Genomic DNA, 17,860 nt, shown 5'->3' with positions numbered 1-17,860 from the left:
TCTCGCTCACCAGCAGGCAGACTTGTAGCTCAAGGAATGAGGGACTTAGTTGACTGCATTGAGATGAAGGAAGGTCTAATAGTGGGGAGGGAGAAAGGGTGCCTGCCAAGAGTTAAAACTTCAACAGGATCCCATAGGATACAGGTTAAATAGTTCACATAGGACTGGGGATGGACAATAATCCAGATGAGACCCAACCTGGCAACCCCACCATCCTTCCTTTGCACTGGGGAGGACAGAACAAAGGCTGTTAAACCAAATGGTCAGCATTGAGGGGGCCCAATTAGTCCCCCAAAGGGGAGCTTCAGCCCAGGCCTGAGCTGTATAGGAGGGACAGAGTATCAGCAACAATGGTATGGGTACTTTTTCCATTCAAGCCCCAAGTTCTCCATATGCAAAGTAGAGCCGACAGTGGCTCAGGTACCCCAGTACACCTATATACTCACCCCACACTCATCCAGATACTTACCATGGTTATTTTTGAGACAGAGTCTCTATAGTCCTGGGTATCTGAGTTACCATGTAGACCAGGCTAGGCTCAAATATTCACCTGCCTCAGCCTACCAGAACGCTGAGTGAGACAAGTACAGAAGACATGTAGTTGGTGAAAACTGTGTGTTGTTGACACTTCCCAGGGTCTGCAAAGCATAAGTACTGCAACAGCATGAAGCCCCAGCTGACAGACAACCAGAATACAATATATAGACTGTCACTGTTCCATAGGTCAAACAGAACATACTCTGACTACTTCACTCTTAAAACCTGTGTATTAAACCCACTTCATTCTGACAAGGAGGCATGTGAACCCAAGAGGGACTGGAATCTGGGTCATCAGAGGACTGAGACCCGGCTAAGAGCCTCAAGTTCAGGCAGAGGGGCTCAGGCCACCTGACACTGTCCGCTGGTAAGAAGCCTCTAATCACTTACCCTCACTCTAATAAGGGAATGAAATGTCCCCTACAGCCCTCAGCCTAACTCTCCCCCCACCCCCTCTTCAGTCCTGTGAACAGCTCTTCAGCCTATATCCTTTCTGGCTGAAGACAGTTTTTTAGGTACTCACAGACAGACAACATGTAAAGTGAAATGAGCAAGCTAGAGCTATCCTCACGCTAATACTCCATCCCCCAAGTGTCTAGGCTGACAACCCTCCCCTTTCAGACGAACAAGGCCAAACATTAGTGAGTTTTGATGAGACAACTGAAGTCAAACACAAGCCCACTGTTAGCCACAAAAGAGGCCCAAAGGAGGCGACTGAAAGGTCAGCAGACTCTTTATTGCTTCTGGGACGTGGGGCTCAGGAGCTCTTGGTGGGGCGGGTGCGTTTCCTCTTCACCACCACTGGCTTCTGGCTTCGCAGGATGGCACTGGCCCTGCGGATGGCCGCCTGGGGACAGGATAGAGAAAAAGACACTCCCACTTAGTGCTGCCTGCTTCCTAGGCCTACAGAGGGGCTGCCCTAACGCTGGGGAAATCAAGACACCCCCCAGCCCCCACAGTTTAGCTCCAACTAAACAGGGTCAAGTAGGCAGGCCTGCATCCAGTCAGTCCCTCAGGTGAACTCCCAGCTGCCCCCTCCTACCCTAAGGATCCATCCCTTCCTCACCATCCGCAGATCGGGGCGGTAGTTGTTCTTCCGGATCATGTGCCTGATGCTGCTGAGGGTGGCCCGGGCATTCTTGTTGATGGTGGTCCTCACGTAAGAGGTGGCAGGTTTTCGCTGACCGGATCTGCGTTTCATAACCACGACGACTCCTTTGCCATCGGCCGCGGGCTCCACTCCCACCGTCTTGCGGTGAATCAGCCCGTTGTAGCGGAAGGAGTTGCGGGCCTTCAGATTATTGGGCTCCTGGGGGAGGAGATGGATGGTAAGATAACGCCATGGTCCCAGAACTAAGGAGCCAGAGGGGCCCCTTCCCACGCGGGCCCCACTTACGGTGCTATAGGTCTGCTTGTTCCTCTTGATCAGGAAACTGGAGCAGTTCCGGACGACCATCCATTGCAGATGCGCGGACATGGCGGCGGCTGCAGAGAAACGGGGCACGCGAGGGATGTCACGGAGAGAAGCAGGCCGTGGCTAGGCGCCTAAATAAAATGAGGGAGCACCGTCGGGGACAACGAGTAAGAGCCCTGCCAGGCCGGAATGGGGGACCAAAAGAGGCAGGCCGAACTAAGGGGGCCGCGACTGAAATGGGGCAGGGAAACTAAGGCTCCACTTCCGGCGGCGGAGACGAGGGCTACAAATGGCGCTCGGGCAACAGGAGGGAAAACGGGCCGGAGAACCAGGCGGTGGGCGCGAGATGGCGGCCACGCGGGTCGGACAGAGAACTCGCACTCACCTCCTCTTCCTACGGCGGCCGGAGACGGAAAGGGAGACGCTGTAGGCGGGACGTCGTCTTTAAAATGTCAACGCATTTCCGCTTCCCTCCCTGGGCGCTCCAGAAGTCCGCCACCCAGCTTCCTCCGGTCTTTGGGTTCCGCCTCCGAGTAGTTTGGATTGTCACTTAAGATACCGTTCGGGAACCTTCGGAAATCTTCGTGCAGAGATCGCGGGGGGAGGCGAGTTCTCGCGGTGGGATGATGAGATGCCGTGGGCGCTTGGGAAGTTTTCCGGACTGGCTTTTCGAGCGGTTCTTAAAAGCAGAGACCCTCCCTCGCCCCCCAAGACCCATTTCTCAGCCGCATCACTGTGATCTGTTCAATTAGCACTTGGCACACAGTGGGCACTAAATAAACATTTTGGGAAAAGGGTGTTGCTCTCTTTTCTAGTTGATTTCGAACTCTGATCCTCCTCCTTAGCAAATATTGAGGATTCCAGGACTGCGTCATTAAGCCAGGTTTAACTGATTTAAGATTTACTCATACTTAAAGTCTTTTTTTCTTTCTTTCTTTCTTTCTTCTGGGGTGCAGGTTCGAGACAGGGTCTCTCTGTGTAGCCTTGACTATCCTGGACTGGCTTTGTAGACCAGGCTGGCTGCGAACTCACCACCTGCCTCTGCCTCCCAAGTGCCGGGATTAAAGGCGTGCGCCACTACGCCGGGCTTAATTCTTATTTTCTATGCACTGGTGTTTTGCCTGCAGGTATGTCTGTGTGAGGGTGTTCGATCCTTTGGGACTAAAGTTACAGACAGTTGTGACCCATCTTGTGGGTGCTGGGAATAGAACCTGGGTCCTCTGGAAGAGCAGCCAGTACTCTTAACCACTGAGCCGTCACTCCTGTCCTCAAGACTTGTTCTTTAAACGGAAGCATGAACTATTTCAAACGCTAGCGCGGCATGGAGTCTTTGGATGGTTCCATTATATTTTGTACTCACTCAGCTATCTCCCACACAAGCATCATTTTCAGACCTCTCTAAAATTGTAAGGCTGCCTCTTAACTTTATTCTCTCATGCCTGGTTCCGTCTATGCAGAAATACGCCATGTCTGTCATCAGCACTATCTGGCCAATTCTGGCAGCCCACTGGCAATTTGCTCCAGTCTTTGTTGTTTGTTTGTTTGTTTTGAGATAGGGTTTCTCTGTGTAGCCTTGGCTGTCCTGAACTCGCTTTGTAACCAGGTTGGCCTCGAACTCACAGAGATCTGCCTGCCTCTGCCTCTCGAGTGCTGGGATTAAAGACATGCGCCACCACGCCCGGCTCTCAGTCTGGTTTCTCCTCTGTCTAGCCATGGCTGTTCTGGGATTTGCTCTGTAGACCAGCTTAATAAAAGTATTAGTATTTGTTAATTGTGCATAAAGTGGGTTTGTGTGGCATTTTCGTATGTGCATATAATGTATTTTAGTCATACGCACATACACTCCCTCCTCCCAGCACGGTTAATCTGTTTGTATGTGTGTTCCAGGGAGTTTCCTTTATGTTATTTACAGGCTCATGGGTGGGAGTTTGTTTACAGGAGCAAGTACACTTTGCCAGTGGCGCGACATCAGTGAAGAAAATTTCTCCTCCATCACCCTGAGTTTTCTCCAAGTCTGAAACTAGGCAGAATCTTGGGAGGACCTAGGCAGAACTGTCTGGAAGTTTCCCACCCCAGCGGAGCATAAGTTGTCAGGACTTTCCTGTAACAGCTGTTGGTTGCCTCGCATCTCCACAGCGCCTTGGCCATACCCACTAAAGTCTCTTGAAGTCAAAGCCTTCTTCAGGGATCAGCTTCCGCAGCCCAGAAAGATCTTTTTTCTAGAAACATCTATCAACAAAAAAAAAAAACCCCGCAGTGGGTTGTTTGCTTTTTTCTTTCTTTCTTTTCTTTCTTTCTTTTTTTCCAAGACAGGGTTTCTCTGTGTAGCCTTGGCTGTCCTGGACTTGCTTTGTAGACTAGGCTGGCCTCGAACTCACAGTGATCCGCCTGCCTCTGCCTCCCAAGTGCTGGGATTAAAGGCTTGCGCCGGTACCACCGACTGGCTAAAGCTACAATTTCTATGCCACCGCCTCGGGGACACCTTTCCTGGGAATTTCGGGAATTGTGGCTAGGAACTCTTTGAGGGCAGGGGTCTTGTGAGGCTCATGTCTGAGCACTAACACGGCCCCGACCTTAGTATAATATGTGTCTGATGGATAGTGTCAGCCAGCATCTGAGAGATGGGTTCATTTTCCCACCTTGGGTTTACAAGGCCCTGCTCACTCAGGAGATCCCAAGAGGCAAACATAGAGACAGCTTTACGGCTCTGAATCAACAGATTCTATGCCCCAGAGAATGCTTTTGTGTTGTGCAGGGCATGGAATCAAGGGCTTTAGGCAATGCTAGGCAAGTAAGTGACCATCCCCAGCCTGTCCCCAATTTGGGTTCACCACGGGCCTAGTGATCCAGGAGGCCTCGAGGGGCGAGCACTAAACAGAAACAACATCTCGCTAACTCCATTTTTGCCACCCTCAAGTTTGGCCCTAGTCACCTGGTCTCTCCTTAATGGACAGGGTCGTGCCCTGCTACTCCCTCCCAGACCTCTGAACCACAAAGAGCCTCCTCACCCGGGCCACCAGGTCCAGGCTGTGAGCTGCACTACGGCTCAGGTGACCATGCAGGCGCTGGGCACACCTGGCGCTGGGCCCTGACCCCGCCCCGGGCAGCCGCACCCCTGGACGCTCTCGGGGAGCAGGCGGCGGCGGGCCACCGAGGGCCATGGCGGCGGCGGCGGCGGCGGCATCCCCGGTGTGCGGCTCGCTAGCGTCCCAGGCGGGAGCCTCGTCCCCGCCCGCGCCAGCACCGGCTGCGGCGACCGGCCTGGGCCGCTGCCGCATGGCGCTATTGCTGGCCGTGGCCTTGGACGTGGCGGGCATGGCGGCGCTGCTGACCGGCGTGTTCGCGCAGCTGCAGGTGCGCGGCCGAGACTTCGGGGACCTGCTCATCTACTCCGGGGCGCTGCTGGTCTTCCTGAGCCTGCTGGGCTGGATCCTCTGGTACACCGGCAACATCGAGATCTCGCGCCAGGAGCTCGAGCGCGACTACGGCCTGCGGCCCTCGGCGATCGCCCGCCTTGCGCGCAAGCTGTCCCGCCGCTGGTCGGCGCCCGCCACCGCGGGTCCCCGGGCGACGTCGGGTCTCCGCTCAGCGCGCAGAGCGGCCCGCGCGCCCCAGCCGCCGTCCGCCTCCGGCTCCCGCCGCGTGCGTCTGCAGCTCGCCACGCTTGAGGCGGGGCCTGGAGCGGCGGGCGCGGGCAGCGAGTGAGCCCCAGGTGAGGACACGCAGGAAGAGCGAGAAGGGGGTACAGGGGAGACGGGATAGCAGAGACGCTGTAGGATCCGTGGGACGAGTTTAGGCGTCCCAGCACACACTCCTTCCTTTGCTCCACTTGCGCCAGGCCTCATCGCATCCTCCTCTCTCTGTACCCGGTGCTCTGAGTTCGTTACCGTTACTGTAAAAGAAGCGCCCTCCCCCGCCCCCCGAAAGTAGGTGCCACACTTGCCCAGGGCCACACAGTATGCAAGCGGAAGACTGCCATTTGTACAGACAGGTCTGTCCTAATGAGAAATCGAAGAGGCAAAGAACCAGTGGGTCCAGAAAGAGGGAAACCACCCTTATTTCCTCTCCCTTTTGTTTTGTTTTGTTTTGTTGTTGTTGTTGTTGTTGTTGTTTGAGACAAGGTCTCTCTATGCAGCCCTGGCTGTCTTGGAATTTGAGACATAGACCAGGCTGCCCTTGAACTCACGGAGCTCTGCCAGCCTCTGCCTCCAGAGTGCTGGGATTAAAGGCGTGGGCCACCATGCCTGGCCCTATTATTATAGCATTCGTGTGTGTTATTATAGCATTCGTGTGTGTGTGTGTGTGTGTGTGTGTGTGTGTCAGGTGCTGGCAGAAGCCAGAGGAAGGAGCGTGTCAGAGTCCCTGTAGCTAGAGTTTTAGGCAGTTTTGAACCCCTTGATGTTGGTGTTGGGAACTGAACTTGGGCCCTCCGCAAGAGCACTCCACCATCTGTCTAGCTTCCAAACTTTATTTTTTAAATATATATTTTATTAATTTATTCATCTTACATCTCAACTGTTATCCCATCCCTTGTATCCTCCCATTCCTCCCTCCCTCCCATTTTCCCCCTTACTCCCCTCGCCTATGACTGTGACTGAGGGGGACCTCCTCCCCTGTATATGCTCATAGGGTATCAAGTCTCTTCTTGGTAGCCTGCTATCCTTCCTCTGAGGGCCACTAGACTTCCCCATCCAGGGGAACCAAACTTTATTTTAATTACTCTGTGTGTGTGTGTGTGTGTGTGTGTGTGTGTGTGTACATTTGTAGCACGGTGCTTTTGAGACATCTTTTCTCTCTTTCTATCATGTGGGCCCCAAGGATCAAACTCAGGTCATCATTGTTGGTGGGAAGCACCTTTACTCAGTGAGCCATATTGCTTGGTCCCTGTATTCCCTTTCTTTCTTTCTTTCTTTCTTTTTTTTTTTTTTTTTTTTTTTTTTTTTTGGTTTTTCGAGACAGGGTTTCTCTGTGTAGCCTTGGCCATCCTGGACTCACTTTGTAGACCAGGCTGGCCTCGAACTCACAGCGATCCGCCTGCCTCTGCCTCCCAAGTGCTGGGATTAAAGGTGTGCGCCACCACGCCCGGCTTGTTTTCCCTTTTTTTTTTTTTTTTTTGGTTTTTCGAGACAGGGTTTCTCTGTGTAGCCTTGGCCATCATGGACTCGCTTTGTAGACCAGGCTGGCCTCGAACTCACAGCGATCCGCCTGCCTCTGCCTCCCAAGTGCTGGGATTAAAGGTGTGCGCCACCACGCCCGGCTTGTATTCCCTTTCTTTTTTTTTTTTTTTGGTTTTTCGAGACAGGGTTTCTCTGTGTAGCCTTGGCCATCCTGGACTCGCTTTGTAGACCAGGCTGGCCTCGAACTCACAGCGATCCGCCTGCCTCTGCCTCCCGAGTGCTGGGATTAAAGGCGTGCGCCACCATGCCCGGCTTTGTATTCCCTTTCTTAAAGGCACTTCTCTCAATGCTAATCAAAGACCTGCTAGGGTTCTCTATTGCCCTCCCATTAAACCCAGGCCACTTGCGGGTTTGTGGAACCTCTGCTTTTTGGTTCTCTTTCTTCCACATTTTTAAATAAACTTTTTTATTTATTTATTTATTTATTTATTATTTATACATTATTCTGCCCGCTACAGGAAGGCACTGGATCTCATTACAAATGGTCGTGTGCCACCATGTGGTTGCTGGGAATTGAACTTGGGACCTTTGGAAGGGCAGCTGGTGCTTTTAACCTCTGAGCCATCTCTCCAGCCCCCTTTCTTCCACATTTTATCTGCACTTATATCTCTTTGAGACCACAGACAGACAGACATCCTTTATAAGTAGGAGGGCCATTGCTATCTGCAATCCAACCAGAAAACTTCCTGCTGTTCTTTAGGCACCAGCTCATTACTCTTTTTGGTTTTTTGGTGTTTGGTTTTTTTTTTTTTTTTTTTTTTTTTTTTTGAGACAAGGTTTCTCTGTGTAGCCTTGGCCATCCCGGACTCCCTCTGTAGACCAGGCTGGCCTCGAACTCACAGCGATCCGCCTGCCTCTGCCTCCCGAGTGCTGAGATTACCAGTGTGCGCCACCACCGCCCGGCTCAGGAAAGGCTTTTGATAATGGGTAGGCAAGTGGAAGGATGGAGCAACAAGTAAAGGAGTGGATGGAGGATGAATAAATGTGTTACAGTTTGATGGATGAAGAAGAGTGGGTAGATGGACGGACAGGTGCGCTGTAGTTGACAGATGGGTGGATGGAGAATAGATGAGTTGGCCGATGGATGGGGTAGACTGGTGGACGGCTTACAGAAGAGCTTGTCGGTGAATTGGCTGCACGGGAACCGATAGATGAATGAAGGTGTAGAGGAATGTTCTGGCAAGAGATCACATCCAAAGACCTTCTAGGTGTGTGTGATCTGGCTGGAATACAAACATGCCTTTAATCCAGGAGACAGAGGCAAACAGATCTGAGTTCAAGGCGCACCCCTTTAATCCCAGCACCCAGAAGGCAGAGGTAGGCGGATCACTGTGAATTCAAGGCCAGCCTGGTCTACAAAATGAGTTCCAGGACGGCCAAGGCTCCATAGTGAAACCTTGTCTTTAAAAAAAAAAAAAAAAAGCCCCATTCCCTTAAAAAGAAGTAGATGTTATTGGTAACCCCTCTAATGCTAGCACTCAGGGGATCACAGCAAGTTCAAGACCAGCCTAATATATGTTGTGTGTTCCAGGCCAGCAAGGACTGTAATAGCGAGACTCTGTTTCAAAACAGCAAAGCAGGCTGGAGAGAGGTGGCTCATGGGAAAGAGGACTGGCTGCTCTTGCAGAGGACCGGAGTTCCATTACTAATCCGGCCTCCAGAGGCGACAGGCACATATGTAGTGCACAGATGCACAAGCAGGCAAGTCATTTATACACGTGGAATAAAACATAAATCTAAACACCCTCACACACAATATTTATTTATTTACTTATTATTTATACAGTATTCTGTTTGTATCCCTGCACACCAGAAGAGGGCCTATTCTAGATTCTGTTCTAGATGGTTGTAAGCCACCGTGTGTGCTGTGTTCTTAACCTCTGAACCATCTCTCCAGCCCCTACACACATAATATTTAAAGACTGAAAAACTAGCCGGGCATGGTGGTGCATGCCTGTAATCCCAGCCCTCGGGAGGCAGAGGCAGGTAGATCTCTGTGAGTTTGAGGCCAGCCTGGTCTACAAAGCAAGTCAGGACAGCCAGGGCTACACAAAGAAACCCTGTCTGGGGAGGAGGGAGGACTGAAAAACTATGTAACTATGTGTATGTGAGGCATGAACAAATGTTGGAGTACAACTTGACATGTGCCAAGATAACCTTCTGTAGTTGAAATGGCTTTTGAAGATTCTTTCTTTTTTTTTTTTAAAGATTTATTTATTATATATACAGTGTTCTGTCTGCATGTGCACCTGCATGCCAGAAGAGGGCATTAGATCACATTGGAGATGATTACGAACCACCATGTGGTTGCCGGGAGTTGAACTCGGGACCTTTGGAAGAACAGGTGGTACTCTTAACCACTGAGCCATCTCTCCAGCCCCTGAAGACTCTTGACACTCCTCAGAAGTGTACATTTGGTTAGGCCTCAAAGAAAGAACTTGAACTTTGCTCTAGTAACTCGCCAACTTCCTTAGGACCAGAATTCACACATGGGCTAACCTTTTCTCCTTCTCCTGCCTCCCCTTCACCTAATAGGATCTCATTATATAACATAAGCTGGCCTGGCACTCCCTATATAGACCAGGCTGGCCCTTCGTTAATATGTAGTATTCTCTTGCCTCTAAGTGCTGGAGTTGCAGGCCTGAGGCACATCACCTAGTATTTCATTTTGCTTTTGATTATATTTTTTGTGGGTGTGTGTGCATCTGTGTGTGTGCTGCAGGGGTGTATAGGTACCAGATGATAACCAGTGCGAGTAGGTTCTCCCCTCTCCCCTTGATTGTGCAAGGGAGCAGACTTGGGTTTTCAGGCTCCGTAGCAAGCAACTTTATCTGTTAATCTATCTCTCCAATATCTTGGTTTGATTTTTTTTTTTTTTTTTTTTTTTTTTGATAGGATCTCATACTCTGTAGCCCAGGCTGGCCTCCTACTGTAGTCTGGCCTTGGGGATCCTCTTTGCCAGCCTTCGAGGTGTTGGGATCCCCCAGCTGTTTTTCCCTTTGTCTTTGCCTGTTCGTCTCCCTCAATGCCTGTTTATCTCCCTAAGTGACTCCCCAGGTCTGTCTCTTTGCCTCTGTCTCTTTGCTTTCTGTCACAAGCTCACCTATATCAGTGGATTCTGGTGAATTAGAAGCAAGCACATTTGTGCAAACATACCCTCAGGGGTTCTGCAGCAAGCAGAGGTGGGGAGGGGAGGGGCCAGGTGAGCTTGAGTGTCCATCAGTGAGTAAGGGGCTCCCTGGTCTTTCCTGGGACAGAAGTGAAAGGACAGAAGAAAAGCAATCCTAACTAGCCACTAACCCCACCTTCCCTCCCCACAGATAGCCTCATCCTCGGTACCTGACTGAGACGTGCAGCCAGCCGCCCGGTACATCACCCAGCCTCCAGGATACCTATCTGTGCCTTCACTTGGATAAATGTTTCGGTTTTGGAGCACTGCTTGCCTGTCTACTTAAGGGCCTGAACTGGCCAAGGGGAGCTGCCAAGCCAAGCCACCTTTTGCTCTTGGGGTCCCTGGGGATACAGGATCCCAGCTTCTCACTGGCCTTTCACTAGGGGCACCCAGGAAGTGAAGAAAGACCTTGAGCGCAGACTTCCCTAGGGTAGTTTGGATCTTCCGAGAAGCGCAGGCACTGGGGCTCGCTGAACTCACAAGTTATTTACTGCGGTGTCATTGACGCAGCATGCTTGCAAGACTAGAAGAGAGAGCTAATTGGGCAGGCTGCATCTGAGTGGAGACCACACCCTTCCAAGAAAAGGCTTGCCCCGGGGGCCCCAGGAGCTGACTTCTTGCATGGTGATGCCCACGCTCTTCTGTACCCACTCAGGCCTTGGTGCTAAGGGGCAAGAGGAGTGTAAGAGCAGGGGTTTAGTCAGTCACTGGTGTTCCCTGAAGCTGGCACTGCTCAGGACACGATCCTGTGGTGTGTGCCACTGATACCCCCAAACCCCTCTACTTAAGGCTCACTTCATTGTAGCTCCCCACACCCAGAACTACTGCTAGTCCCCGCCACAGTTCAGATCCACATGGCTCACCCCCAGAACCCACTCGTAACAGGCCCCTCCCTCTACGCTTAGCTCTCAGAGTCCTCACCCCCTAACTCTCCTTCGAGCACACACATACACACACACACACACACACACACACACACACACACACACACACACACGTCGTGCAAAGCTCCCATAAAGCCGCCTGCTCCCCACGCATCAGAAAAAGACACACGTTTATATGCCAAGTCTGTATTCGGGTCCTCCGGGGTCCCCCCTCACCACCTCTAATCATCATCGCCTCCTTCTGTGTCCTCCCCGCCTTCCATAGCTTCTGGTTCCGTGCCGCCTCCTGAGGCTTCTGTCCCCTCGGCGGGCACAGAGACAGCCGCGGAAATCACAGTTGTCCGCTTGCTGGCGGATGAGCGTTCCTTAGACAGTAGGGACACTGTTCTCGACAGGTCGCATTTCCCCTGTAGAAACTGTGGTAGGCGCAGCATGTCTCGGCGCTTGGCCCACCTGGTGGGGGAGAACACAGGTGTTCAGCCGGAACCACCAGCACCTTCTGTGGAGACCCGCGCTTGCCGGCCTCCCTCCACTCACACTCACCAGAAGAGGCAGATGCTGGCAATAAGGAAGACCAGGCTACCGCAGGTCCAGCCCAGGGCCCACATATGCTTCCTGCGCATGTTTTCTAGAAAAAAAAAAAAAAAACACACAAACAAACAAAAACAAAAAACGAGGAGGAGGAGGATCGGGGATCCATCAGCTGGGCACCTCACCCTCTGAAACCATCCAGTTTCAGGACAGGTCACTCACCATCTGGCCGTTGGTGGTAGCACACACCATCCCGGTAGCAGCAGCGCAGGCGCAGGCACAGGTTGGGGTTCTCAATTGCTGCCTGACCCCCACAGCTCTCTCGGTCCCACACATCTCCCTCACAACCTAAAGGTCACCATAGTAGGCTCTAAGTAACAGAACTGGCCCTGAAGGTTACAAACACAAGTGCGAAGGCTGAGGGGCTGTGTGTTCTTTTTTTTTTTTTTTTTTTAAGATTTATTTCTTATTATGTATACATTGTTCTGCCTGCATGTGCACCTGCAGGCCAGAAGAGGGCATCAAATCACATTATAGTTGTGATTATAGATAGTTGTGAGCCACCACGTGGTTGCTGGGAATTGAACTCAGGACCTTGGGAAGAGCAGGTGGCACTCTTAACCACTGAGCCATCTCTCCAGCCCCAGGCTGTGTATTCTTTACAGGACCCAAGAGTCCAAACCCAGCCCATCTCCCTCAGACCTAAGGGTTCAACTTCTGTTTCTCCTCCCTCAGACCTGGACATCCGGACACCAGCCCCTTTCCTTCAGAGGGTCCATTTCACAGCCTTTCTCCCTCAAACCGAGGAGTCAAGACCCCAGCTCTCCCTACTCAGGCCCCAACCCTTCTTCAGACCCTGAGGATCAATGCTCCAGCCCTCCTCAATAGTCAATTTTCAGGCTCTTTATCTCCCCCACTCCAGACCCAGAGGTTGCGTCCCCTCACCTTTTGCCTCAGATCCAGGGGTCCAGGCCTTAGCCTCCCCCCCCCAATCTCTATACCCAGGGTTGAGTCCCCTGGCTTCTTTTTTTTTTTTTTTTTTCCAGATCTGAGGGGCATGGGCCTTAGCCCTTCTTCCAGACCCAGAGACCAAGGTCCAGCTCTCCCCCCTCAGACCAAGCCCAGGCTTCAGCCTTCCTTGAGACGCAGAGGTTCAGTTTCTGGCTTTCCTTCCTCAGACCCAGGGGTCTACCACCACCCCCAAGTCCTGGTCTCTCAGACCCAGGGTCTACCACCCCTAGCCTTTCTCCCTCAGACCCTACAGTTTTAATTTGGGGGTCCCCTCCCTGGAGCTCCAGGATCTGAGCTCTTACTTACTCCATGGATAGAAAAAGCCCTGTATTCCATTCGCATCTGTGGGAGAAAAGGGATTATGTTGGGAGACTGTGTGACAGCCAGGGCTGGCCCTATCCACAGTCCCCTGGTGTCCTCTTGAGTGCCCTCACCTACTGAGCCCTGCATCAGCAGGAGGAGGCCCAAAGCTGAGATCCCAGACCCCACCATGTTGCCTCCCCAGACCTCTGGGGCCTCTATGGAGAGAAATCTTGAAGGACATCACCCTAGCAACAACTGGGCCCCGCCCTAAAAGCCTCAGACCCAGAATTCTTAGTTCTGTTGCCAGGGAACCCCCCTCAGCAAGGGGTTCACAAGGAGGGGGTACCCCAGGCCCATCATTTTTGTCTAGGAAGTAGCTCCTTACCTAGGAAAAGAGCTGGGTGGGCCTTTGTGAGATTTCAGATTTAGAGCCTTCTCAGCAAGGAGGGAGGGGAAGGGGGAGGGAGGAACCAGGACAAAGCCTGGGGCTGGAGATGTTTCTCCTTATCCATCTGGGACCTGACAGGGTATAGATCCGGAACTGGGGAGATCTCGGAGTTGCAGAATCCCTTTCTTTCCTAACCCAGTGTCCAAAGAGGCAGCCTCGAGGTCCAAGTTCAGAAATCCTCATTGGTAGAGTGTTTGTCCTTTTAGCAACCAGGAAAAAGGACTCTAGGACATTGGGGTCTCACTGAGCCCCATTGTTAGTGGAGGTTTCCTCAGCAACCAGATCAGGAAGAGGAAGGGACAGTGAGGGCTGGTGGGGTGGTTCTGGGAGTCTCCTCTCAGGCTCCACCAGGCCTCTGCTTGAGGGACCACAAACCAGGGGTGGGGTTGACTGTGCCTGGCCCTGCCGAGCTTGAGGTGTGGTCACCGTTAGAGGCTGTGATGGCGACTCCTGCTAAACATCTCGTGTCCCCAGAGAGACTCAGTTTCCCCCTCTGTAAATGAGGGAACACTAGAGCACCTCAAGTTGTTTTGTGTTTGGTCTGCTCAAGATTGCTGAGGGACCATGCTTCCAGAAAGATCAGCGGGGGGCAATGTCACTACGGTTCCTAGATCACCTGGATGTGAGAAGGGAACTGTCGTAGTCCCTGAGAGAGGTCTAGAAATGACCCTGGACTCATGGGATAGCTGCTGCATGGACCCCTGGATCTGAGGTGGGGAGGGGCATGGGGCTGGAAGATGGGATCCCTTGGTCTCAGGGCATGAAGAGGCCTGGAGAAGGAGTCCTTGAGTCTGAGAACTGTGACTCTTGAGCCTGAGGAAAACAGGAGAGCTGGCGCTGGGAACCCTGGGTCTAAAGAAGCAAGGCTGGAGGCTGGACCACTGGGTCTAAGGAGAGACAGCCCTGGGCTCCTTCATCTGAGGGAGGAAGTGTTGGAAAAAGGACCCCTGGGTCTGAGGGGAGAAATCTGGATTCTGGACTCTTGAGGTTTAGGTAGGGGAGGAGGCTAGATCCTAGACCTTGGGATCTGAAGGAGGAGGACTCCCTAGGTCTGAGGGAGGAGTGTTGGGGACTTAGACCCCTGATTCTGAGGACGCCTCGGGCCCTGGACTTCAGATCTGAAGGAAAAGGGCTGGGGCCTGGATTGTCTGTTCTGTGGGAGGGAGGGGTCTGAGTTCAGACCCTGTTTCCCAAGAAGTCTACAAGGCTCTGACTCCCTTTCATCCCTAGGTCCTCAGTAAACATCCTAGAGGGTGCTGAGTGGGCCCCGGCCTGACTCCGTCAGAGATGACACAGGTCCGAGGGGGCTCGGCAGGGGGTATGGGGGTGGGGGTCAGAGGGGTTGTGGGGCTGAGGCCGGGCAGCTGCTGACCGTTTCCTGTGTCAACACCATCTGGACCCACTTCCCAATTCCCTGGATTCCTCAGGGATCAAGGAGGGGGTGGGGGGTGGGGCTGCCTGGCGCTGGACCGCGGCTTGGGATTGGGGGGGGGGGGGGCACCGTCAAGGCCCTCACCGCTAATGACAGGTTTGGGCTGCCTCTGTGGCTGACCTGCCTCGTCACCCCCCAGAGGCCAGACAGGACCCCCCAGGGACAGACAGACGGACACACACAGCCTGGGATGTGCTGACATCACACCCAGCCAGCACCAGCTCACCCAGGGGCCAGCACACCATCAAGGCCCCCCCCCCCCTGGTTAGATCCCCACATCCCAGGGACACTTGGAAATCTTGCATACTCAAGCTGGTCTCCCTACTGCTCTTTTGCTTCTGTCTTCTCATCACAGGACTGTGAGATCCTGTTTGTATTTGTTTATCTCTACTGTCTTCCGTCATTTGGGGGGATTCCCAAAGTTTCCCACCCCATTCTGTCTCTGTCTTTGTCTCATTTCCACAGAACTGGTATTCCAGCCCTCACCCAGGGAAGACCCAGGCAGGAGTTCCCAAGTCCACTCTTCAGTCCTTTTGTGGTCACCCTGGGGACTATGAGTCTTTCCCCACAACCCCCGACGAAGAATGTGGCAGGACTAAGAAGTAGCAACCAGCCCATGACCCAGACTCACAAGCTTCCTCAAACACGAAGGTCCCCCCAACTGTAGGACAGAGATTTTTTTTTCCTTCCACTTATATCAAAATGAGGGTTTAGTACCCTAGGTCAGAGGGAGGAGGGCTGAGGGTCTGTACTTTGGAGTCTGAGTAACCCTCTCAGCAGGGTTAAATACCTGAGACTCTGGGCTGGAGGGAAGGGGACTGGGGTCTGTACCCTCGGTTTGAGGAACAGGGGGAGACATGGAGGTGGGGAGATGGTCTGAGTTCTTGGACCTCAGTTGGGGGAAGGGGCTGGCATTTGCAGTCCCTGGTCCAGGTCTGGCTACAAGCCCCAGTCCCCTGTCCCACCTCAGGCCAGTCCATTCTCCAGGCTGGTGGCCCTGAGTCACCTTGGCTAGCCCCCATGGTTTGGGGGGGGTGGGCTACGTCAGCTCTCCCCTCACTGACGCAGCCTTGGGCCCCCCACGCTGACTCAGCCGGAAACAGGCCCCCTAAGGGGCGGAGACCCAGTGGTCAGAAGCCTGGGTCCCAGCAGAAGCAGGGGCTGAGGAGAGCCCCCCGGGGGCCCCTCAAAGGGGTGGTGTGACAGACCAAGAAAGGGAGAGAAAGAGCTCTTACCTGAGGCGATGAGGTCATGTCCCACCATGGGGGGGCTGTGACCTCACCTCCTAGGGGATCTGAGCAGTTCTCCCCTCGTGGTGGGTGATGGGAAGGAAAGCCTCTGGCTGCCAGTCAGTCCAGAGCCAGCACACACACACACACACACACACACACACACGCACACACACACACACACACACACACACACACACACACACACACAGCTCAAGCCAATGCGTTAATTCCAAAGGACCACCATCATCGGTGGTCTGCAAAGAGACTTTTTGAAGTTCATGTCACTGTCCTGTGCTCAGAGGTATCCTATTCCTCTCCTGAGGAGGGGGCTCCTGGAGATGTGTGTCCCCCATCCCTTGAGGGGCTGTGAATTCTGAGCCAGTGTTAGTCATCCACTGAACGTGGTGTTTGGGCATTGTTGCGGTCCCTGAACAGGTACCTAGATAGACTATTATGCCCCCTTCTCTGGATGTTTGTGTGATCCTCTCACTGTGGCATTTAGGGGTAGAAAGGTATGTGTGTGTGGGGGGGGTGTATGTAGGTGTGGGTGTGCAGTCATACCTGTACGCAAGTGTACAGAGACCAGAGGGTGACCCTGGCTGCTCTGCTCCATCACTCTCAACCTTACGCCCTTGAGACAGGGTCTCTCGTTGAACCTGGAGCTAGGCTGGAAGGCAGCAAACGCCAGTGATCTGTTGTCTCCACTCACACTGCTGCAGGAACACATGCTCAGCTTTTTATTTTTTGAAAAATTTTTATTTTATTATTTTTATTTATTTATTTTTGGTTTTTCGAGACAGGGTTTCTCTGTGTAGTCTTGGCTGTCCTGGACTCACCTAGTAGACCAGGCTAGCCTTGAACTCACAGAGATCCACCTGCCTCTGCCTCCCGGGTGCTTTATTTTTTATTTATTTATTTATTTTGAAACAGGGTTTCTCTGTATAGCCTTGGCTGTCCTGGACTCCCCTTTTTAGACCAGGCTGGCCTCGAACTCACAGCGACCCACCTGCCTCTGCCTCCTGAGTGCTGGGATTAAAGGCATGTGTGACCACCGCCCAGCTGCTCAGCTTTTTCTATAGGTGCTGGGGACTCAAAACACTCCTACCCACTGGGCTATCTCCCATCTCCATTTACAGATCAGGGAACGGAGCGGGGGCGGGGGGAGGGGTACGGCAGGTATATCGACACGGCCAGAGATCTCTGTGGAGAACCTTCATGTCTTTCTCATCTTAACCTCTGTCTCTGAAATGACCCCGCCTTTGCTCACTCTGTACTCTCTTCTGCAGTGGGCATCTTCTTTCCACATCCATGTCTCTCTTCCTCTAGAGGGGGGTGCGTGTCTCTGGTTTGGGTTTTGTTGTTTTTTGAAGTGTTTCAAGTAGCCCAGGCTGGCTTCAGTCTCATTGTGTAGCTAAGGATGACCCTAAACTCCTGAACCCCCTGCCTCTTCACTTCCCAGGTACTGAGAGTGCAGGTGTGTGCCAATATGCCCGGGGGGGGGGGTGGGGGGATGCCGGGGCTAAAACCCAGGGCTTTGTGCATGCTAGGCAAGCGCTCTGCTCCTCAGTTTCTCTGAGATGCAGAGACTGGGTATCCATACACCCTACTGTCTCGTCTCTCTGCATCTGTCAACCATCTTCTGTTTAAGAGGCTCCATTTCTGACCTGGTGTTCTCATCGCTCTCTGTCACTCAGATTCTCCATCTCACCTCCATCTCCC

General features: G+C 52.8%; 3 protein-coding genes across 9 annotated transcripts in view; 1 reads left to right on the top strand and 2 right to left on the bottom strand.

The window, feature by feature from the left end:
* Positions 1 to 1,252: 1,252 nt before the first annotated feature.
* The window catches only part of Rpl28 (ribosomal protein L28), a 249,835-nt gene continuing 233,227 nt past the window's right edge, over positions 1,253 to 17,860 (bottom strand). For 3 of the 7 annotated variants that reach the window (XM_051162295.1, XM_051162297.1, XM_051162292.1), the window contains exons 2-4: positions 1,934 to 2,023; positions 1,604 to 1,846; positions 1,253 to 1,384 (exon numbers count right to left, since the gene is read on the bottom strand). In XM_051162295.1, coding sequence (XP_051018252.1) covers positions 1,295 to 1,384; positions 1,604 to 1,846; positions 1,934 to 2,014 — 414 coding nt within the window. In that variant the 5' untranslated portion in view covers positions 2,015 to 2,023 and the 3' untranslated portion in view covers positions 1,253 to 1,294. Of the gene's footprint in view, positions 1,385 to 1,603; positions 1,847 to 1,933; positions 2,024 to 5,112; positions 5,129 to 17,860 lie in introns of those variants that run through there. The other 4 variants (XM_051162291.1, XM_051162296.1, XM_051162293.1 and 1 more) reach the window with 4 other exon arrangements.
* On the top strand, positions 5,036 to 10,519 carry Tmem238 (transmembrane protein 238). The gene is made up of 2 exons (XM_051162288.1): positions 5,036 to 5,663; positions 10,449 to 10,519. Exon 1 carries the CDS (start codon positions 5,111 to 5,113, stop codon positions 5,654 to 5,656), a length of 546 nt encoding a protein of 181 aa, XP_051018245.1. The 5' UTR covers positions 5,036 to 5,110; the 3' UTR covers positions 5,657 to 5,663; positions 10,449 to 10,519.
* Tmem190 (transmembrane protein 190) lies at positions 11,406 to 13,218 on the bottom strand. The gene is made up of 5 exons (XM_051162289.1): positions 13,161 to 13,218; positions 13,033 to 13,068; positions 11,938 to 12,063; positions 11,728 to 11,812; positions 11,406 to 11,637 (listed from the first exon to the last, which is right to left on the bottom strand). Exons 1-5 carry the CDS (start codon positions 13,216 to 13,218, stop codon positions 11,406 to 11,408), a joined length of 537 nt encoding a protein of 178 aa, XP_051018246.1.

Source organism: Acomys russatus, chromosome 19 (assembly GCF_903995435.1).
Source record: "Acomys russatus chromosome 19, mAcoRus1.1, whole genome shotgun sequence".
NCBI classification, from domain to species: domain Eukaryota; kingdom Metazoa; phylum Chordata; class Mammalia; order Rodentia; family Muridae; genus Acomys; species Acomys russatus.
Note: the sequence above shows the minus strand (reverse complement) of the source record. Positions and strands in the feature narration are given on the sequence as shown.